Below are 24,298 nucleotides of genomic sequence, written 5' to 3'. Positions count from 1 at the left end.
TTTTTTTTTCAGTACAAGCATTGTTCTAATCATCCAGTACAAAATTACTAGAACTGGCAACTCTCTAGTAAAACATTAATTGTCTCCCATGAGACTCCCATGAGAGGTTTAAACAATGATAGCCATTTGGTTATTTCTCTTTCTCAACCCATTCTCCTCATAGGTAAAGTTGATCTGCTATGTCACCAGAGTGGGTATGCATGTGTGTGTGTGTGTGTGTGTGTGTGTGTGTGTGTGTGTCCATGTATTAAACTTCCTATCTTTATTGACATTTATAGGATTTAATTCTTAAACTGTTTTTTTTTTTTCAATTTAGTCTTAGATTGCATTGGGAAGATCCCATAGGACACTTAGGGATACTATTTTAGAGTCTAAAACTTGGTATTTCCAATGGAATTGACGATAGTATCTGTTGTAAGCAAGTGACTGTAAATTCAGGCAAACTTGTATGCCTGCGCCTCCACATGTGCATGCACAGAGGCCAGAGGTGGGTATCAGGTGACTTCCTCTATTCTCCACTGTGTCTTTAGAAAGGATCTTTCACTGAACTTGGAACTTGCTGCTTTGTTAGCTTGGTCTCCAGGGATCTTCCTGTTTCTGCGTCCCCAGCACTGGGATCACAGATGCCTGTCACTGAGCCTGGCTTCCAATGCGGCACCTAGGGATTGGCATTTAGGCCCTCATGAGTATGTGGCCAGCACTTACTCACTGATCCATCTCATTAGCTCTGATACTCAATTTTTGTTGGGAAAATAGCATATGATTAATGACATCTGTGGTTATTGATGTAAAGAAAGGTTTATTTACTTGTTGGGTTATGCCGTGTACTCTGTATTTTCATATATTCCTTACCATAAGAACCTATGAACTCATCAAATGTGTCATGAGCTGATACATCTTAGCTATCATGTAATTTGTCCATGCTTTCACATATAAGTACAGAAATATGTGCAAAACCTTGAAACGCATTTTTAGAAATAATGTATTAAAACTCTAGCAGGCTTCCTGTCTTTATAGACTTTATAGTGTTTAATTCTGAAACTGTGCTTTCTTACTTGGTCTTAGATCACTTGGGAAGCTCCTGTGGGACATGTAGGCATGGTATTTTAGACTCTAAGTTTGGTATTTCCATTGGAGTTGGATAATATCTCCTGTAAGGATGAAAATAAATTCAGGCAAATGTAAAACAGATCATCAAAGATCCAGGAATCATTTTTAATTCCCTGAGATCCTCCACTCTAGGGAGCGCAGAGCTTGCTGCAACATTAGTGCAAAATGCCGTAAATTTCAATGTGCATATTAACTATAAAATTTCTTTTCAAAATTTAATTATTTTTTGATATCTATTAAGATATACTTCTTATCCCCATATTGTAACTGAAGTAATAATTATTTTTACCAGAATTTCTATGCTGTTTGATAGAGACTGACCAGGACCCTGTTTTACACTTTTCATTGTTCCTTTTGGATTACAGTTATTTGCTGGTGTAAAGGATGGAGAAAGCTTGCAGCTCTTTGAAGAAAGTTCTCGTTCTGCTCATAAGCAAGAGACACACACCATGGAGGCTGTGAAGCTTGTGGAATTTGACCTTAAACAAGTACTCACTAGGCTTGTGACACATCTTTTTGGAGATGGTAGGTACTTGGAAATCTTTGTCTTTCAAGGGTTAGTAGTTCAAAAGTTCCTGAACATTGTGCAACAAATCATTGAGGCTGGTTTTATGTGAGGATTTTGCTGTTGATTTGGTTTTGTCTAAGTTATAGGGAGGAGGAAGGGAGTCTTCGGTTCTTGCATTTTTATAGGTTAGAAAGGAATTAGCTAGAGAAGGAACAGTGATGGTGGATTTACTCATCATCAGTGGAAAGTGTCTGGTTTCCTTGGTTTTGTTTCTGTATTTTTAGAGCCCATGGATATGATTCTTCACAATGTGGAGACACATTGTGACAATATGGCATAATCATACATTGATGTACTGATCGCTACAGTCACTAGGAGAAAAATTAACCATGCATTCTCATAAGAAGAATAATACTGTTTAGATTTTAGTTGTCATTTCATAAACTTGCCTCTATATATTCTTCCTAGGGGTGGGGGGAGGGCATACTGTTGTTCCTCCTGTTGTTGGAGTCACAGTCTCCATCCCCAGCTGGTTCCCAGAGCTCCCTGATCTGGGTCCCCTGAATGCTTCATTCCTCCAGACTGCCCTCCTTGCATGAAGGAAAGCATGTGTTTAAGATCACTCTTGCAATTTAGTGAGGCTCTGCTGCTCTATTTTAACAAGGAGTATCCTTACTTCCATATCATCATATGCATAATTCATACAACATTTAAGAAGTCACTGAGAAGCCACTATACATTTTTATATGGCATACATTATTTTAAATTTGCACATCAACATCAGACATGCATGTTTCTGGGCAGTAAGGAATACTAACAGGGGGGTGTGGGAAACTGCATCCATCTATATTTGTGATGTTTTATTTTGTACAATATGAAGTAAAATATGACAAAACGTTGTGATTTGATAAAATAGAACACTGGGTGCATGGATGGTTGCTTTTTTCCATTTCTGTCTCCAGATTTGAAGCATTTCATATTAAATGATCTAATGTGAAACAGAATTCAGTTCAAGGTTGTTTATTTTAAAAACAACATTATGCCTAGCCCTTTTTACTTCCGAAATAAAAGAATTGCGGCCATATTAGCAGTTGTATAATCTACTTAATACAGATTATATTGTTCAAATATTTAAGAGACAGGGCAGGGAAAGGCCATCCCAGGAGTGAGGGAAATTCTCTGCTCTACTAGCTCCACACAGCATGCCAGGTTTTTATCTGCAGATTTCCCTCTGCTATGTTACACACAAAATTTTATGTCCCTCTGTATCATGCGTTTTACATATTACTGTAAGGAAATAATGGCAGTTGCTGCTTTTGAGATTTTATGAACTTGATTTCTGCTAGGTTGTACACATCACAGTATGGAATAATCTAGACCTAATTCCTGCCTTGAAGGAGTTAGACATCTTTACCCTCTAGCAAGTACTAAGGAGAGGTGCTTCATGCAGGATGGATCCTGTACTCAGGAGGGTGCCTGCCGGAGAACAGCCAGCAGAAGATCAGGGAGAATTAGCAGGGCAGCTACCAGACAACCAAACAATGGTGTGGAAAAGGGAACACGTAATAACCAAGTCTGCAGTCACAGGGCTGAACACTGCAAACAAAGGCTGGGATAGCAATACAGGGACAGAAAGCAAAGCAGAGGGAGGAATGGGACCTCCCCTGATCCCCATGCCTCTGAGCAATGCTGGGTGGGATCTGAGATTTCCCTGGAGATCACTCCCCTACCTTTTAAACCCTGATGTAGTTATCAGCTTCTTTTGGTATCTGTCATTTAACTTTTATTTGAAGTCATATGTGTTTCACAAATAAAATATAATATAACATGAAGACTATGTCTTATAAATTGAAAATGTTAAATTTAGTGCAAATATGGGAAAAAAAAAAACTAAGGAAGAGGTGCAAAATTAAGACATCCTTGCTCCAGATTGAAGGCTCAGTACATAAATGTGCCCAGGGTTTCCCTAACAACCTGAGCTTCATCCTACTTGGTGGAAGGACAAAGCTAACTCTCAAAAGTTGTTTCTTATTTCCTGGGCTCTGTGGGAGGCACTGGCTCTGAAATGAATGAATGAATACCTTGTGCTAGATTCCATGTTGACTAATGGTCTTCATTTCTGGGAATCTGGTCTAATATTTGCCTTTATATTGGTGTTGTTTTGTTGTTGTTTGTTCTTTTGGTTTTGGTTTTTGTGTTTGTATACCTTTCAAAACTATGCATTGAGGTGAAATTTCATTATTAAAATCTACTTCTGCTCAAGAATCGACAAATGGGACCTCATAAAACTGCAAAGCTTCTGTAAGGCAAAGGACACTGTCATAGGACAAAATGGCAACCAACAGATTGGGAAAAGATCTTTACCAATCCTACATCTGATTGAGGGCTTATATCCAAAATATACAAAGAACTCAAGAAGTTAGACTTCAGGGAGACAAATAACCCTATTAAAAATGGAGTACAGAGCTAAACAAAACATTCTCAGCTGAGGATTATTGAGTGGCCAAAAAACACCTAAAGAAATGTTCAACATCCTTAGTCATAAGGGAAGTGCAAATCAAAACAACCCTGAGATTCCACCGCACACCAGTCGGGATGGCTAAGGTAAAAAACTCAGGTGACAGCAAATGCTGGCGAGAATGTGGAGAAAGAGGAACATTCCTCCATTGTTGGTGGGATTGCAAACTGGTACAACCATTCTGATAAGTGGATATTAGCCCAAAAGCTAGAATTACCCAAGATGCACTCCACAGACCACAGGAAGCTCAAGAAGAAGGATGACCAAAATGTGGATGTTCCCACTCCTTCTTAAAAGGGGAAAAAAAAATATCCATAGGAGGGGATATGGAAGCAAAGTTTAGAGTAGCGACTGAAGGAACGGCCATTCAGAGCCTACCCCACATGTGGCCCATATATATACAGCCACCAAAACTAGATAAGATTGATGAAGCTAAAAAATGCATGCTGAAAGGGACCGGATATAGATGTCTCCTGATAGACACATCCAGATCATGTCCAATACAGAGTTTGATGCTAGCAGCAAACTACTGAACTGAGAACAGGACCCTCTTGGGGGTTATTAGAGGAAGGATTGAAAGAGTTGAAGGAGCTTGCAACCCCATAAGAACAACAAAGCCAACCAACCAGAGCTTCCAGGGACTAAACCCTACCCAAAGACTATACATGGACTGACCCAGGGCTCCAACTGCTTATGTAGAAGAGAATAGATTTGTTGGGGCACCAGTGGAAGGGGAAGCCCTTGGTCCTGCCAAGGTTGGACCCCAAGTCCAGAGGAATATGGGGGTGGGGTCAGTAAAGGGGATGGATGGGGCAATACCCGTATCGGGGAGAGTGAGGGGATGGTGGCTTATGGACAGGAAACCGGGAAAGGGAATAACGTTTGAAATGTAAGTAAAGAAATATATCTAATTAAAAAAAAAAGAACAAAAAAAGAAATCAGCCATAGATATGTAAATTACTGGGTTTAGGTATGTTCCAATAAATCTTTACTTACAAACTAATACAAAAAATTACTTCTGCAATATATTTTTTCTTTTTTTTTCTTTCTTTCTTTCTTTCTTTCTTTCTTTCTTTCTTTCTTTCTTTCTTTCTTTCTTTCTTTCTTTCTTTCTTTTTTTTTTTTGGAGCTGGGGATCGAACCCAGGGCCTTGCGCTTGCTAGGCAAGCGCTCTACCACTGAGCTAAATCCCCAACCCCTATATTTTTTGTTTTAACTGTGATCGCTGTCTTGACATGGGTCAAGACATACTGATACCTAAATGTAGAAATTTCCAATTTTGAAACAGCAGTGAAGTAGTGTCTGATTATCAGAATGTGTTTGTTGATTTTTAGTTTGTTTGTTTGTTTATTTATTTCATGTATGTGAGTACACTGTCACTGTCTTCAGACACACCAGAAGAGGGCATCAGATGGTTGTGAGCCACCATGAGGTTTCTGGGAATTGAACTCAGGACCTCTGGAAAAGCAGTCAGTGCTCTTAACCACTTAGCCATCTCTCCAGGCTCATTTGTTGATTTTTAAAGTCTTGTGGATTTGGGCTTTTTCAATTCAGATTTTATAGTACATCAGTGTTGCTTGAGTTTTGTTCAGTTTTTTTGTTTTGTTTTTGAGACAGGATTAGCTAGCCCAACACTCATTACATAGGCCAGAGTATCCTCTAACTTAGAGATCTTCCTGCCTGTGCCTCCCCAGTTCTGAGATTAAAGCCACCATATGTGGCATACTGCTGTTTTATGTCTTCAAATTCACTTTGGGTTGTTAGACCTGCTTTGCAGAGGTAGAGAATGTAATTAAACTAAAACAACAAAATACTCTGTCTTCTTGGAGAACAGTGCTCATGTAAGCTCAAGTCTGGGGAGAGCCAGGAAATTGTTGGTAAATCGTTTCAGTACCATCATGTCGAGTAGCACTGAGATTGGAAGACAGTCAAGAGTGATGGTGGCTGTCACAGATAGAGTCTTGCAGCCAACCTGACGTAGAGCATCTGCTGAAGGAAGTGTGTCTTTAACCCTGTCCCTCCAGAACTCAAGTGCCACATGAAGATCTTGCTGCCAGGTGTAGCCCAAGCATTCTGACTTTGAGGTCAGCTGTTCAGAAAGGAGAATAAACCATTTTAGCAGTGTACATGCTGTTAATTCCTTATTTTGGGCAGCTGAGGCAGCAGGATCAAAACTATCTTACCTTTCAGGATAGATTAAAAGGAGTTCTCTCTCTCTCTCTCTCTCTCTCTCTCTCTGTCTCTGTAAGTGAGACATATTCATTATTTTAATATTCTGTCTGAGACTGAGACAATGAAATCTATGGTGTAAAAATGTCAATGAAATCTATGGTGTAAAAATGTCAGACTCTCTAATTGAATTGGGCCTTTGTCTCCAGTCTGCCCGCTAGCTTTTTCTCTCTTGTTCTGGGCTAGCTTGGTGCAAGGCCTCTGTTTACTATATCATATTCAATTAACATTTTGTGTACCAAAGGACCCATAAAAACCCAAACTTCTCTCTTTCCACATTAAGATAATGCGCACAGACGTGCTTGTCTAGACTCCTTTATATTTGTGTCCATAGCCTGGGCTCCTCACTTATTATTATTGGATTGCTTTGTGTTTGAAAAGCAAAATTAAAAAATTAGAACACATCCTGTCCTTGTGGCATTTGTTTTTAGTATAGCAGCTTTAGAGTCAGCTCGTCCTGGTCTCCAAATATGGTTTATTATTTTCTGCTAACATTTCAATTGTGCCAGTATCCTAAGGCTGTTGTTACAAGAGAGGTTTTAGAATTAGAAAGAAATAAAATAGTGCTGTAAACTATTTTTATGCTTGTGGAATTGATTATTATGTTCCATATTGCTACTGCTTTCTTAATACTTTGAACTCTGCTTGGTGATCATTTGTTTTATAATATCTACGATAAGGGGGTTGGGGATTTAGCTCAGTGGTAGAGCGCTTGCCTAGGAAGCGCAAGGCCCTGGGTTCGGTCCCCAGCTCCAAAAAACAAAAAAAAAGAACCAAAAAAAAAAAATATCTACGATAGGGATTTAGGATTCCTAGAATTTTAATTTTTTTGTGTCTTTTGGTGTTTACATCCTTTTTCTTGAGTAGTGTCTGACATGCATTGGTGTTCACATTAGAGCATTGCTGACTCTTGTGCAGTTTAGATGAATAAGTTGAGGGAAAGATGGGCTGTCTCTCATCATGCTCTCATGACAGGCATGTCCCCACAAGAGAGCCTCTTTCCTAGTGGTGCTATTTGAAACACATCCACAAGGATCCCTTTTCTGAAGTACAAGGACACTTCAGCCAGCAGGAGTCAACCTTAGCTCCCAGGAGTCCCCTTGCCAAAGGACATCCTTCCCATGTCCAGAGCCTGAGTGGAGGAATGTCTTCAGATGATGCTGTTCTGATGGTGGTTCCTACCTCTGCAAGTGCAAGACTGACAGCAGGTCTTGTTCTTCTTCTTATTCAATTTCCTCTCTACCATGTTGCCCTTCTACAGGTATTGATTCCCCTCAGATAAACTGGTTGCCAGTCAGACCTGCATAGGGACCAAAATATGCTCACATTCAACCAAAGCCTTTTGGGGTTCTGTGCTATGAACAGTGTCCTGGTCCAGAGGGAGATGATGAGGTAATGGTAATAAAGACAACATGCCTTGAACAGTTTGGTTTTTTTCTCTTTCTATCCGTAAATCCCTGTTAATGTAAATGAATTGAAAGTGGTTCAGACTATTAGGTTTGTATATTCTATTTTGTTCCTAAAAGTGAATTTAGTGTAAAATACTTTAGGCATTTCATGCTAATGGTCTTTAAACTTGCTGTTTTCCTGCTGACTATTATGGTCTTATTTGAAGAGAGTTGTTTTCTTACTTTTCTAGTGTGTGTGTGTGTGTGTGTGTGTGTGTGTGTGTGTGTGTGTGTGTGTGTATGTATGTATGTATGTATGTATGTATATGGATAGGTACACAAAGTAGTTGGCATGCCACGGAGGGTGGTCCTTTGTAGAGCCACAGGGCTTGCTCAGTCTGTGTCTCTCTCCCTCTGCACTCTGTCTCATTGTTCCAGCCTCCATAAGTTGTCCAGACTTCCAGCTCTGTCTCTAACTCAGGGAGATTGCTCTGCTATTCCTGCCTTCTTCTTCCTGGAGAAGAATTAAGTCTCATCTCTCAGAGATAAGTGTTCCTGTTTTCCTGGTGCCCAGGGCTTGAATAGCATCATTTTGTGAATGTTTGCCCTGCAGTTCATGGATCCTGTACTTGTGGATTCAACCTTCTGTAAGTCAATCTATTTTTTGTAAAAGGTTGCTTTTGTACTCTGTATGTACAGATGCTTTTTCCTTGGTATTATTCCTTGTTAAACAATTGCTTAATGATGGTTGACATAATACTTAAACATTTTCTAGTGTCTCACCTTGTCTAAACCCATAGCTTTTCAGAGCCACAGTCCCAGGCTGCATTTGGTAGTTTCCCTCATCCTTCTGTACCATCATAGAGTTCACCCTGTCATTCTCTGAGGAAGCTTTTAGCACTCCCCACCTAGTCCCAAGCTAGGGCTGTGAGATCTGCAGACATCGGACTAGTAGTGCTTCTCAGCTGTGGACCTGGAGTCCAGCAGAGCTCCCTCTATCTGCTCTTGGGGATGCCTCTCTTCTCTCTGAATGTAGCCCATGCCTTCTTTCCCCTCTATTTTTGGTTTCTCTTTTATTCTTTTGTTATAGTTAGAACAAGGGCCCACCCTCGAATCTCGGCCTTGGAAATGCCCTTTGGATAGGACCTGAGTTAATCTCATTTATTATATTTTTGCTGTCTGCTCTGGTGGAAGGCACCATGGGAGGCTATTGTCTAACATCCTTGGTGCTAATGTTAGTCTGGAAACTTAACTCCATAGCAGCATGAGCTCCATTTCCTTCCCCTGTAAAAGGTAAAGAATAATTGCCATGTTTGGTGGTTGCTAGCCTGATAAAGTGTAGCAGTAAATCAAGAAGACATGTCAAATACATAGACAATACCCGATATGTACAACGTGGACAACAGATGCCATTTACCTTTGGGACACAGCTTAGAAGTGTTCACTTCATAGTTTGTAAAGATGTGCAGGACTCTGGGACCTTAACTTCTATTGCCTTCAATTAAAACCACCTGTGGAGCCCGAGAGTGGCCAGGCCCTGTGCTGTGTGCCTTGCGCTGTGCCCTTTGCATGCCTTCCTTAGTAAACTGTGATAGCACTATTGTTTAGATGAGTTGAGGAACCAAGATGGTGAGGTATACACATAGTGGGGCTAGGATCTGATAGGTCCATGGTAGGTCTCAGCAGCGATGTTGTCATCTGCAGTCTATTTCATCAGATTTGTGTTCTGGAGTGAGTAATTTTCTTTTACCCTGCATTGGAGGAGCAGTGGGGCTTTACTGCATAGTAGCGTGCTGCTTATTAAACAGCCGTGCAGAGTGAGTCACCTGTCCTAGCACCTCCGACTACACTCTCAGTATTCAAAATGTTGGTGGCCATTTTTCTCTTCATGGTGAGTTGGAGAAATGAATCTATCTTAAAGAACCTAACCCTAATCTAAAGGGATCCTGGGAAGAGGGCACCCAGGCTAATTCCCTTACGTAGAGCTTCCCAACACAAAGGAGACTCAGAGCTGTGGGATCAGCCACACCATCACCAGTGGGAGGGAGTTGCTAGCCTTTACTTTTCCCTCTTGTTCTGTACATGTATTAGCAGAAGTCACTGTGGCCCAGACACTAGCATCTTGTGTGGAGAGATCTTCACCATAGGACTTTATGCCCTGGTGGTTTGCCTTGGCTTTGTGGTAGGAATGACTTTGTTCCCCTTAGCAATCTGCAGTATTGGACTCCCTAGCAAGTGGCCATGTGGACATGCAGGATTGCGTGGGATGCTAAATAGCTACAGTGCAGAAATTGGCAGGTATGTGAGGCCCTGGGTGGCAATGAAGGCTACGTCATGGATGAGCTTTTGTTGCTTTGGAAATGGAATTCACACTCTTAATCCCACAAGGATGCTTCAGAGTTTAGATGTGCCTCCTCTTCCTCATCACCTCTAGCAACACATTTGCTAATTCTGAAAGCCATTCTTCCTTCGCTAGGGGAGAGAAAAGGGCTGCATGGAGATAGCTGGTGGCTGAGAGGGCAGCAGGAACCTGAGCATCCTTCCCACGATGGCTGCATCACTTGCCTCAGGTGGCTTGGGCTGGTGGTCCTTTATTAGCAGCTCCCTGGATCATCCTCTGGGTCCAGAACTCCAGTTTCCACCACAGTTCATTAGTTATATTTCTAGGCTTCTGTGAAAAGCGTTGAGATAATGTTAGTGTAAAATATTGTGCAACATCTGTGGAGGACAACTTGGCAATGTTTATTCCAGTTATGGAAGTATATATTTTGGGGCCCTGAGGGGTGTTTGTTATAGCTTTGCTTGACTATCATCTGTGCACTAAGCACACATCAGCCTGGGGCTTCTGCGAACACTGGATGGTCATGTGCAGTACTTAGGAGGAATGAGGAAGGGCATGAGTGAGCACCCTGTCTTCACGCAGAGAGGCCCCAGACAGACCCGTAGTGAAGACAGCATCTGTGAGGGATCTGGTTGTGTTCTGTTTTTATATCCAAGGAAATAAGGAAAGTGGAAATGCATAATTGCATTTGCTTACACCTGGCAGTTTAAAGAAATTATAAGTTTACTGTAAGGATTCAGGAGAACACATGAGACAGAGACAGATGTGAGGGAGATGCCTCACTAGAGGCCTGCTATGTCATTGAATTTATCCTGCTAGAGTGTTTTGATTCTGAACTCTGTCAGTGTATTATGTAACCCTCTCCCCACCAAAAAAGATTTTTTTTAAAAAAAAAAAGGAAAGTTTTTAAAATAGAACTCTGCTGAGTAGTCTGAAAACATGGCCTACATGCTCATTACTACAACTTCTGGTCAAGGACTGCGGAATTCTGGGAAGTAGGGGAAATAAATTGCCAGGTGCCTTTGCCAGTGGGGCTGACTTATTTCCCTGGCTACAATGTAGTTTTCTAGCATACTGTCAATTTTTAAAAATATGTTTTTATTACTATTTATTTATTTATTCTGAGGTGTACGCATGTGCCATGGTGCATGTGTGCATGTCAGAGGACAACTTGAAGGAGCATTATCTCCTTCTATTATGTCCTAAGGATCAGACTCAGGTCATTGGGTGGTCAGTGCCCCTACCTGCTGAACTAAATCCAGTGCTACTTTTTAGGAAATTATTTCCAGCCAGAGTACATGCTCTGTGTTTTCCCTCTATCTTCCTTTACTCTGGTGGATGCCTGCTGCATGTGCTCATAAAGCAACCAGAGCCACTGCTTTAAGTTGCTACATTTAACTCTATATAACTGGTACCTCCTGAGCAAGACCCATTGGAAATCAATGTCACAAACAGAGATTCGTGGCATATGTGTAGTCAACATTAACAATTATTTACTCCAGTGGAGGGTGCCCTTGGAGGGATTTAGAAAACCCTTGCTGTAGGCTCTGGTTTGGGGGTATCTTCTCATTTAGATTCTACTGTCTGTGGAAGGGGTTCTCAGGGCAGAGTCCCATTTTACATACGATTGGTCTAAGGGCCAGCAGGAGACTCTGTTTTGTCTTTACTCAGGGGAGGTAAGCGTGGTTATTTATTAAGCCTGGGATCTGTTGTGGAGTGGGATGTGGAATGGAAACACCATTCATTGTACTGATACTCGCAGTATGCCCATCAAAGTGCTAGAGACTCAGCTTTTCAAGGAAGGAAAAAGGTAGAAAGTGCCCCACCCACCCATGCACTGTGTCTCTAGTTGGTCTTGCTGAGAATTTAGCAGGTGGGAGGCTGGTACCTAGGTGAGTTATGGAGTAGCCTTTCCTTGCTTGTTGTTTCCTGGGGCAGTAGGGTAAGTAATGTGTGTGGCCTCTCAGAGGTAAGAAAGAACCGGTGTGTTCATGGACCTTTTCCCATTGGTCATCACTGGCCAAGAGGACTTTCTGTTCACAGTTCCATAGGTACCTACCTCAAGGGTTCTTTTCTGCATGCCACCCGCACTCCTTGTGGTCTGTGTCTACACCTCATCTGAGAAGCTTGGATCTTGAGAGAATTAGGCCTCCTATAGTGTCTCTCCTCAAAACCTCTGTATAAGAAAACAATAAAATAGTTGTATTCACACAACATTGAGATATGGCAGCTGGACCCACAAGGGTAAATTAACTTTCCTTTGAACATTGGCAGTTTGAACTTAAGTCTGCATTTGTTATGAAATGGTACTTTTCTGGTTGACCCTGGGCTGAATGTTCGAGAGGTATTTTTTTGGACAACTGCACTTACGCACAGAGTTCTGAAGCTGATTCAAAATCCCTGTGCTTTATTTATAAATGTAAATTCTGATGCCTCTTTGGCAAGAGAAAAGACAGGAGAAAGAGAAAGAATCTGGGCATGATTTTGCAGTAGCTATATTACAATATAGGTTAATTTCTTTCAGGCCCCTCAGTAACATGATGACTATGAAATCTATATGAATTGGACATAGTTAGCCCCAAATATGTCACTTTTAGTGGATATTTTGACTTTTGATACTTGTAATAAACCATGATTCCAGCTAGTTGTTAATATTGTATTGTTAATATAGGATCCATGCTAGGTGCTTTGAAAACTGGAGTTAATGTATGAATTTTGAGATCATGGGCAAAAGCAAAGAAAAAAGTATATTTAAGTGACACTACTGAAGCACTCAATAAGTCACTTAACAAATGATCTTGAATGTGTGTGATGAAAGCCATGAAGAAAATATTTTAGTGCTAGTATCTTAGGTTTTCTATAAATGATTCTGTTAGCAGTGGTTTAAAAATAACCACTGTTCAAATGTCAAAGCAACACATTTAAATTGTTCAAATTATAGGAGAATATGGCATTTTTGCCAATATTATACATTAACTAATTGTCATTTACAGTGTTCTAATCACTGCTTAAGTTTGAAATTGAACCACAGCCTGCTTCCTCACAAGTGGGCTTTGGAAGATCTGAGGCTTTGCTTTTGCAAAGAAGGCTGAAAGAACAGCCAAGAAAGTGGGCAGAGTTGGTGGAGCAGAAGACATGGATGGATGGATGGATGGATGGATGGATGGATGGATGGATGGCGCTGAGCATCCTTTCGAGTATCTGCGGTAGTGCATGTATTCAAACTCTTGCTCAGTAGACATGCCTGTGGCCCATCTATGTCTTCTGAAGTTTTGATCGTGCCCGCATGTTCTGCTCTGCTATACAGATTGTAGCATTCATGCTTGTGGGCTTTGGAAAGCTTTGGCTGACTTTCCTGCTCAGGTGTGCCTTGCTCAAGGCAGGTTTTAGTGTCCAGCAGTTCCTTCATTTCTATTGAAAATGACACCTGTTGGGAGATTGAGGAAATATTTCTAGGGGATTGTTGGACTTTCCCAAGGGGCATTTGCCCAGGTATACACAGCTCTTTGAGGACAGCTGCAGACTAACCATTGGTGGCACATAGAGCTTCTCCTCAGCTATTCTGGCCTTAGCAGATGATTTACAGACCTTTGCCAGTGTCCCTCATCAGTGAGACCTTCCTATTCCCTTAGAGAGACTGGCTGTGTCTGTGCTGCACTAGAAATGTCTGTTGCTACATGCAGCAGTGCGGACAAATCTTAGATTGACCATGACAACCAAAGAATACAAAGAACAGGTGGGGATAGAAGTACCGTGGAAGTGCCAGAAAAGGTTGTTAAGGGTGTGGGGGTCCTGGGTATAAGATATTTTATTAGTTATTATTATTTTGTAGTATGGGCATTGAACTCAGGGCCTGTCACATAGTAGCTAAACACTCTACCAGTTTGTTATACCACCAGGCATTTACAAAAGGCTAATTTGAAACAGGTTGGTACTAGGTTTCCAATACAAGTTTAGAACTTGACATCTTCCTAGCTGGTAGCTGGGCAGCTGGGCTTGCAGGTGTGTGACTCCATTCCTGCCTCTGTCTTTAACTTGAATGTAGTCACAGATTTATGAATGTATATATCTGTCAATGTCTGTCAGATTGGGTACTTTTTTTTACCATGTATCATTTAATATCTTTTTGTATATATAATATAAAGGGAAATAAATTACCATTGTAAACAAAAATTACTCAGCACAGTAGACAGCAGGTAACTAGAAAAAGAAATTTCAAGTTGAATAGAACAAAGAGAAAACTCTACCTTCATAGAAAAGCCACCATGTCTCATAACTTTGCTTCCATATGAATTTATTATTATTGTTTTAAAACAGGGTTTCTCTATATAGCCTTAGTTAACCTGAAATTTATTATATATACCTGGCTGTCCTCAAACATGTGGATAATTCTGCCTTTACCTCCCACTTGCTGGGATTATAGTCCCATGCAATCACTGATGGCATCTGACCTAAGTTTTGATTGATGGTCAGGGAGTTGGGCAAGGTAGACTTTCTCTGTTTGGGTCTTTGTTCTCCATGAAACAGGACTGTAGAAGTAGAGCTAGTGCTCAGAGGGTGGAAGGAGTCACTAGCACTTCAGGGTTCAAGTCAGATAGTCTTGAGCAAGAAAATTGAGTGTCTTAAATTTACAGGTTGGGGCTGGTTTCTGTGGAGTTGGACCATTCCAGGAATGGACAGAAATTCTGATGACTTGTGTGTGTCATATGTTCCTGATAGAGTCTATGTGACTTCCCATCTGTTCTCAACTTTCAGGTCACCTCTGCTGTCTTACTTAGGGTTTTATTGCTGTGAAAAGATACCATGACCAAGGCAGTTCTTATAAGGACAACATTTAATTGGGGCTGGCTTACAGGTTCAGAGGTTTAGTTCATTATCATCATGGTGTGGGATGCATGGCAGCATGCAGGCAGGTATGGTTCTGGAGGAGCCAAGGGTTCTACATCTTGATCTTAAGACAGCTAGAGACTTGTCTTTTGCAAGTAGCCAGGAGCAGGGTCTCATCAGCACTCAGGGAAGCTTCAGCATAGGACGAGACCTCAAAGCCAACCTACATAGCGACACACTTCCTCCTTCAAGGCCACACTTATTCCAACAATCCCACACTTCCTAAATAGTGTCACTTCTTTTTTTTTTTTTTTCTTGGTTCTTTTTTTCGGAGCTGGGGACCGAACCCAGGGCCTTGCGCTTCCTAGGTAAGCGCTCTACCACTGAGCTAAATCCCCAGCCCCATAGTGTCACTTCTTATGGGCTGAGCATTTTCAGTCTACCACATCTGTCATTCTCAGCCATCACTGTTTCGTGTTCATTAATTTCTTTTTGTTGAATAATGAGTTCATTGCTAAAAGTACCATATTCCTGATGGCTTATTGAAGATCAATTCTGACATTTCGTAGGTATTGCTTTTTGTTTGTTGATATTTAAATATATTTTCCATCTCCTGGAGAAAAATGTTCAATATTTTGCTTAAATCTGAAAAACTTTGTTTTATTAACGTGTTAACTCCTAACAATTCAAAAAATCATCAGCATGAACTTCTAAGAGAGTGAAAGCTGGTCCCATTTTTGTGTCTAGACATTGTGGTTTGTGGAAATATGGGGGAGTTCTGAAGTCAAGGGTTTGATGCTTTGCAGATGTTAGGCAGAGAACAGTTCTTAAGTAACTAATCCAGCATCAACAACGGGGAGCCAGTGAAAATAGGGCCACTGGGCCAGATAGAATTTGAGGAAGGTGTAGACTGTGTACATTGATCTATGTGCCTGTAGATTAGAAGGACAGTGTTATGCTAGACAAAGCTTGGGATTGGAAGGCACCCTATACAGAACATTGGTGAGTTTAACAGCCTAGAACGGGCATGTGTGCTCTGGGCTTAGGGTGGACAATGAACTGCTGTCAACATGGTGGATGTCAAGTCAACAGTGTTAACATCTACCCAGAAAGGTGAAGTTCCTGCACAGGTAAACCGCATACCATCATTAGGTCTTTGCAGGTGAACTTAGGGCATCTATGAATTGTTATTTCTTCATTGAGATGTAGATTTGGAGAGCAGTCCAGTGAAAATATAGTTTCTTTAATTCTAACCTGCCACTGGGACTTACAGAAATTACCAGAATCACCCACTTTTTCATGGTCTTAGACTGACTTGTTTTAGAAGGTCCTGAAACAGCATTAGATTCTTTAGTTTTGAATAAGATATATCCAGTTTCTCCAAAGTTTTAAGATTTATTGTCTTGCCCCAACTTATTGCAAATTAGTTTGTCTGTTGTTCGTTTTGTTTAAGTGTCGTGATTGATGTCATTAGCTGAAGGGTGCGTGTGATTTGAATGAGGATGTACTGTCTTCTAACTTGGTACGCCTTTCCTTTGGCGTTCTTCAGGGCTGGAGGTCCGGTGGGTGGACTGCTACTTTCCCTTTACCCACCCTTCCTTCGAGATGGAGATCAACTTCCGTGGAGAATGGCTTGAAGTCCTCGGCTGCGGGGTGATGGAACAACAGCTTGTCAATTCAGGTAAGAAAGAATTCCATACTGCACTTACAAGTTTCCTAGAGGATCCATCCCTGTATTCTCATGTGACCTCATTTGCATAGAGTCACCCACAGTTATGTCACTAGCCTTTCTGAGAATTCCCACGAGATTCATTTCTAATGCTGTGCTCGTCACCCCTCATTTTGCAAATGAGTCTGATCTTCGGAGATCCCTTTTATCAGCTCCTGACAGCTAGACTTGGATCTTAGGAGTCTCTCCTCCTGGGGGTGGAAGTAGGGGTGTCGTGCTGGCTTTGTAACTGCCCCAAAGGCATTTGGATTTGTGTCACATGAGAGCAGGTTGGCTTCCCGGCTCTTCAAGAGTGAAGCTAATGTGTAGCCCTCTCTCGTTCTTAGTGCACTCAGTTCAGTAGCCAGAATTCAGGACAGATTTTACAACTACACTACAGCCCCCAAAGAAAACCACACAGGCCCATGTTGTCTGGTTGCTCCCCAGTGTCAGCAAAGGTATTGCCATCAAGTGCAGCAGTGTGGAAAGACGTGGCAGCTGATTGATTTCTAACAAAATTTGAGAAAGCTCTTTGCAATTCTGCTTTGGGGGGCCATTGCCTAATAAAAATGATACCATTTAGACTTGTTTTCAGAGATGCATGTTTTTAAAATATCATGATCTGAATTTATATTATAAAATCATTTTTTGAGTACTAGGGTGCTTCCTGGCACGCATAAAGCTCTGGATTTGATCCCCTGGACATGCTGATGTAGGTCTGTATTCCCATCACTCAGAAGCTAGAGGCAGAAGGACTAGAAATTCAAGGCTATCCCCAGCTATTAGTGAGTTCAAGACCATCGTATGGTCTTAAAGAAATGTGTGTGTACGTAGGTATGTACTGCGCAGTCTGAGTTCCTTATTGAATGTCGAGAGAATAGGCAGAGAAGCAGCACCAAGTTGAGAGGGACCGATGTGGACTGTTGCCTGCTCAGTGTGCTCCACTCTCTGCAGTTTGACCCTGGGAAGGGGGCATTTCCAGTGTGGTCTTAGAAGGCAGTTTAGGTTGGGTAGGATGCAGAGACTTCTGCCACAGGGTGAATAATACATTTGGAGCAATTATGATTAAGGCCGTGTGGTACCAGGTCAGGATGAGGTGAGACAGAAGACAGAAGGTGGCATGCTTGTTGGAACTGTCCTTGGGTAAGAGGTAGAATGCCTGGTCCCTTGTCTAACTCTTGTCACCGAGTGAGGCCTGCTTTGCCTATTATGTATCACAAAAATGATCAATTTAAAACAAGAAAACTAGTTCATTCCCAAGATTCCAGATGTAAGGAAGTAGGAGCCTGGATCTCTAATATGCCTTTTTGAAAGCAGTGTTATAGAGTATTTATGGGATCAAGAAGTGGATAGTTGCGAAAGGGTAAGGAGATTAAAAGCAAGGTAGCATAGAGTCCACTGCCTGCTGCCCATGAATGGGTGTACTCGCCGCCCTCTAAAGGGTTCGTTTGAGGAAATGATGGTGCCTTATTTTTCTGAAGGTGGAGTTTGGGTCTTTAAATCTAAGGTCACTCATTAGACAATACACAGATGTGAATAAAGGCTTGGTGTTTTCAGCCCGTCTTCCATTCCTATAAAGCTCTTCAGCAGTTGGCATATCTCAGGTCAGGGACAACATGTCAGCAGTCGTACTGCTAACAAAGCCTGTGGCTATTCAGTGCAGATATGTGGGCTCAAAATGATCACACACAAATGACCTGAGGTCAGGGAGCTCAAGATCTGTCAGGTTTCCCCTGGCTCTCCTTAAGGGCCTCTCCATCTGCAGGGCTCTGCACACAGACAAATGCCTCCTAGACAGTTTCCCTGTATGCAAAGCTGACCTAGGGATGAAGGGTGGAAGTTAGAGTCCGAGAGTAAATCATAGTCCTCAGTTACCCTCAGGGTTTAGAAACTCAGGCTGATCTGTGACACAGGAGTACACTTTGCCCATGTCCTGTGATGCTTGATCTTGTAGTTGAAGTGGACACAAGGATGTCCTATGTAAAATCTATATCAAGAGTAGTTGAGGTACTGAATGAAACGTATTTAGGGAAAAGCCCGACACACGGTAACAGTGGAGTAGCAATTAATGGCCCATGTTGCAACATCCAAGAATTTTACTAATGCTGAGAGCCATTTATCAACAAGAAAGTTGTTGCAAAGTTCAATGCATGAAATTTAAGTGTCTTAGAGAGAGGGAGACTAAAGCAATAGAAAAAAGAGTTGATGTTATAAAAAGACACTTGTGTAGGATTTGCTGCTTGTACTTGAAGTTAGTGTCTAAGAACACCAAAAAGTGTTTGTCATACTAACTTCTCTTGATGATTTGGCTCCCCTGGTGTTTTTAGGACAATATTGTGTCATGTCTCAATACTTGAGTTTTCCACTGGGATGACTCAGAATGCTTCTGTCTATTCATATGGGATATGGGATGCAAACATCTAAAGTTATCACCATGGATATAACTGACTGTGATTGTAACGGGAGGAAATTTATCGCTCACTGATCCTTTGCAAGGTTTATATTATATAAGGCAGACAGGAACGTCTATGGCACAAAATAGAATCTGTTTCTATTATGGCTAATCGTGGTGGTCAGCTAATGTCAATGGAAACCTTAGTAGTTGAGAGATTTCCTTGATTGGATCATTTGAGGAAGGATGACCCACCCAAGGTCTGGGCCACAACCACAGCTCTCAGTCCATAAAAGGGCACGGAGAAAGGAAGCTTTCTAATTTTGCCCGCTTGCTCTTACTCTCTGGTAAATTCATCTGTGCTGCTGCTGAGGCATTCCTTCATTGGGCTTACAACCTACTTCCAGATTCCAGTGTAGACTGACAACCAGCTGAGACAGCCTGCCTATAGGATGAACAACTACTGGATTCTCAGCCTTTCTATCAAGATATAGTGATTGTTGGACAGGCCAGACATGAGTCTGTAAGCCACTTTAATAAACTGGGTTTTTCTACCAGTTCTGTTCTTCCAGAGAACTCTGACATATAATTACCTTGCCTCCTTGTTGAATTGTGAAATGGACTCTTAGGAAACCTTTGCAAATCCATTCATTATCAGTTTCCATTGTTAAACAATTATTGTTTGTCTCTTTGTGTATGCATTTTTTTCTTGCTGTTTTCTTATGGCTAGTGGGAAATAGAGTTAGTATTGTCCCTGTGAGATGGCCTGATGCACAGACATAAAAACGATAACGGAACTCTGTGGTAAGTGTTGGCTGTAGGGATGAATAGTAAGCACAGTGAAGGAGGGGGAAGAGGAAATCTTTGGGAAGATTATATCAGAGATTCTCAGGATGGAGCACTCACAATACAGAGGCTGGCAGTGTGTGTCTCCAGGTAAGTTAGTTTCCTGTGTCCAGGAACTCCATTTGTTGTCACTGCTGCTGCCTAGTTGGTATTCCTGCTGTGCTTTCTCTGTGCAATGTGAGTCTGTTTCTTTTCTGTCCTTCTTTGGTAACTCATCTTTGTAGTCTCTACATGGTTCAGTGTTAGTGATCTATTGATCAGCTTTTAAAGGGCGTCAGCCTTGGCACAACCTTAGCTTGTTAGGTACACTAGACATGCTGTTTAATAGGATTTAAAAAAACCAAAACATGGTATTTGACCAAGAGTTTACAAAAATAATAAAAAGTACCTTCCCAAAGATAAAACCTACATCATTGTGCTTTGATTCCAGGATGTCCCTCAATTCTCAAAATATCGGTTCCCAGGTGGGTACTACTGAATGTGGGGGATACTTGGAAGAAAGATAGGACTCATACCATAAGGGGTATGTAGGCTCCTTCCTGTCTCTGATCCCTATGATGTGAGTAGTGTACTCTGATTATGGTGAGCTGCTGTACCCCTAGTACAAAATCCTGAGCCAACTATCCATGATCTGACACCTCACAAACTGAGTCCCACCATGCTTAGAAAATGCTGTGTTTGGGATTAATTGAATTTTTCCTGAATTTTGCTGTAGATGGCGTTATAACCACAGTCAAAGTAAACAGTATTTTCTCATGAACATATTTGCTGTTGACCTTTTTGTGATCTTCTCCATCTCCAACCTTGTCTTGAAACCACTGATAGGTGATTCTATTTTATCTTTTTTTTCTAATATGTTCTGTTCCATTGTATAAGTACAGTTCAATCTGTTTACCCATTTTTATGTGGGTGTATTTCAGACTGCTCATTTAGAGCGATCTGTTCAAGTAGGGACATAGTGTTTGTCCCTTTTTGAAATAGGTAATTAGCTTTCTGATATAAAAGCTTTCTGTAATAACTGAAAACAATAAAGTATGAAGAAGAGATCGAAGTTGATTCCATGTTTACCTAAACCAAATATCAAAATCTTAAGCACATAAATAATTGTGCTTATCACATGCCTCTGTATGGAATCTCATCTGTCATAAAAATAGAATCACTTTTTGAATGAATATTATTGGAATTCTATATTTTATCCTTTAATTCTGTCAGTTTTTCCTTATGTTTTTTGAAACTGTTATTCGGTTATTTCTGTATCTGACATGCTTTTGTTCATAGTAAGATGTTTACACCTTTATGTGAGATAATTCTTTCTTGAAGCTTATTTATATTAGAATATTGGATATACCTCCCCCTTAATTATCCTTTCATTGTTATATTTAAATTTAACAATAAACTTCACAATGAGCTCTACATTTCATTCTTTCTATTTCTTTGCCCTTGGTGTGGAAATTGTCCTTCCATGTTTCTTACAGGCTGCGTCTGCTGGGGATGGATTTCTTAGACTTGCTTTATCTGACATACCTTTCTTCCTTACTTATCCTGGAGGAGATTTTTATTGAATATAGAATTGTGGACTGATGGCCATTTCCTTTTTCTTAGCATTTCAAAATGTTGTTATCTTCTGCATGCGGTTGAACGAAGAAAACCATTGTAGTTTCAATTGCCTAATAATTGCTCATCTATCTATACAGTATTGTCATTCATTTATTTGTTTGTTTGTTTATTTATTAGCTACTTTCAGGATTATTTTCCATTCTTGGTTTTTAGAAATGTGATTTTTATATTTTTAGCTATGGTTTTCTTTGATTTTACTTAATTCATCTTTTTTCTTTTCTGTCTTTACTCCCACAGAGACTCTGTGATTATGTTTGTCTTTTATTTAAAAACCCAACTTTTTATATGCATGTTCTGCTTGCATTTGTGTCAGTGTGTCAGTTGTATGCCTAGTATCTGTGGTGGCCAGAGAGGGGGTCAGGTTCCCTAGAAATAGAATTAAAGATGCTTGTGAGCCATCAAGTGTTTGGGTGCTGAGAGTCAAATCTGAATCCTCTGGATGAATGAACTGTTCCTACTCTTAACCTCTTACCCTCTCCTTCCCTCCCCTCCTCTCTCCTCCCCTCCCCTCCTCTTCTTCTTTCCTCCAGAACTCTTCTTCTCCTTCTCTTCCTCTCTGCCCTTGCCTCCCCTCCTCTCCCTTCCCCTCTTCTCTTCTCTTTGCCCTCCCACTTCTCTCCTCTTCCCCACTCCCTTCCCTCTACCTTCCTTCAGTCTCCTTTCCTCTGTGGCAATATCTTCATTCCTTTCCTCCTCACCTTCCCCTGCCAACAAGCATTAGTCTGTTTTTGTTCTACCTTGATTTCATTAGAGTTGTGCACAATGTGTTAACCTGCTTCTACAGTTTTACCAATAGAGTGACACTGCATATTTCTGTGTGTGACATTATGAAGTCCAGCGTCATTTAGTTGCAGTGTATTTGTTTCCTGCTGTGGAAATCCACATACATGTGTCTGCCATAGTTTATCTCTTCTTAAAGCATACTCGATTACAGTTTTGGTTGCTAATGCTGAATATTCTTATGCCTACAGGTGTGTCCATGCCAGGGTTTAATTGCAGAGTCAGTTTTTATGGGAACCTTCAGGGCCTTTCTTGTGTGTGGTAAGGAGTCACTAAATTGTTTGGTAAAGGGCTTTGCCTACTCTGCATTGTCTGCAGACTGTAGTTGAAATTCCTTGTTGCTTACATTCCCTTCAATACTTGACCTTGATCTGGTTTTCCTGTCTGGGAATGATAAAAATAGTTTACTGTGGTTTTCATTTACCCGATTCATATTGTGGCTGAATGCATTCTTATATGTTTGTTTGACATTTATAGTTTTTCTTATCATTTCGACTGGGTTTATCTTCCCATTTCTGTTTCTTAACTGATTGCTAGGCTTCTTACATTTATATCAGATATTATTCACTTGTTATTTTATGTATTGTGAACTTTACAGGTTTGTGGGTTTTCTTTTTTTGTTGCTAGTTCATAAAAGTAATATATGTGTGTGTATGTGTATATGTATATGAAAAATATATATAGTTCTTCCTTGAGTAGCTTCAGTTTTCTTTATACCACATCAGTCTTTAAAAGAAAAAAAAATCACTTCTCCAGGAAATGTGAGTGGGTGGAAGTTGACAAGCCCCATGAAGATTACCCCTCTGCTTGTCATGCTTGGTCCTGGTACTTTATATCTCTCATTTATTGTCGTATTATTCATATTCTCAACACTGGGATTCTAAATTTTTAATCCTCCCTGGCATCCACCTCGGTCTCCTAGTGCTCTGTCAGATTTGGTTCCGCCCTCCCTGACAGTTCCTCCTAGCTGGGAAGGCATGTTTTAGGGTATGCTTGATTAGGAAATGTAGCTTGGAGCTTGCCTGGGGTTTCCATTCTGCCCTTTGCAGGGAATTGGATGTGTTTCCTAGTAGAGGTTTTAGTTCTCCCTAATCCTGCTTCTAATCCTGTCAGCCTCCAGTGCTTCTCTCGCTGGTGTAAGAGGGAAGGCTCCACCCCTGGCGTCGCACTGGGGCACGCGCATGCTCCTTGGCCGCAGTTGTGCTGTGTGCTGCAGGCCTGATGTTGGCAGCTGTGTTAGAAGTGGAAACCCGGTAGGATTCCTATTTTCAACACCTAGAGTTTGGTTGGTACATTTGGAGACTGTATAAAAAAATTGCCACTCAGTTCCCCACTCTTTTCCAGTCTGTGTGATCAAGCTGATGGAGTCGACTGGGGCGTTGAGTATCCAGGTACAAGTCTTAGATTTGGCCAGTTTAGAATGCTCCAAGTTCTCATTTCATTCGAGCGTCTACTTCTCCCTGTGTACACTCGTTACCCTGGGGCTTTGAATTGATTTCGTTCTGTAGGACGAGCATATGTCCCTCACCTACTGATTTGGTGCTTGCCCTCTTGCCTGCTTTGGCCAATGGGATATTAGCAGATGTGGTTGGAAAACCGGCTTGAAATGTATATCCTAGTGTTTGGCTGATGTTGTAGTAGTTGAAAATTCCCTGTGTAGTCTGCTGGTTTTAAAACAGTGAGATGCTCATCAAGATTTTTGAGTCCAGCAGCAAGTGGTTGTTATATGCCCGAGACTTTGATCATTGTCCGTCTGGCATTGCTGTCACAAATTCACTTAGTCGTTGTATTGTGTGTGTGTTTTTCACTGACTGAGGTCCTGAGATCGTCTCCCTCAATTTCACTTCACACAAAGCCCAGCAGCAGCCTAAGACATGGCTGAGTTTTCTTTTAGGCACCTCTACTCTACTTTCTTCTGTAGCTTAAAAAAAAAGATGATTAAAAAGAATGGGAGTTTTTCTATGTCCTTCCCACTGTCCAGAAGCCACTGCACATTGTGTCAGTATGGAGTGTAGTTGTGGGGTCTATAATCCA

The 24,298-nt window shown here is 41.1% G+C and overlaps 1 protein-coding gene across 22 annotated transcripts in view; it reads left to right on the top strand.

Annotated features, from left to right (window-relative positions):
- Positions 1-24,298, top strand: part of Fars2 (phenylalanyl-tRNA synthetase 2, mitochondrial) — a 427,082-nt gene that overhangs the window by 111,247 nt on the left and 291,537 nt on the right. For all 22 annotated transcript variants that reach the window (XR_010058866.1, XM_063276404.1, XM_063276403.1 and 19 more), the window contains 2 exon segments: positions 1,476-1,635; positions 16,471-16,602. Coding sequence is in view for 21 of the 22 variants with exons in the window: in XM_063276404.1 (XP_063132474.1) it covers positions 1,476-1,635; positions 16,471-16,602 (292 nt within the window). In the remaining variant the exon portion in view is untranslated.

This window comes from Rattus norvegicus, chromosome 17, assembly GCF_036323735.1.
Source record: "Rattus norvegicus strain BN/NHsdMcwi chromosome 17, GRCr8, whole genome shotgun sequence".
Classification (NCBI taxonomy): domain Eukaryota; kingdom Metazoa; phylum Chordata; class Mammalia; order Rodentia; family Muridae; genus Rattus; species Rattus norvegicus.
The sequence above is the reverse complement of the archived record's forward strand: the minus strand, read 5'-3'. Positions and strand labels throughout refer to the sequence as shown.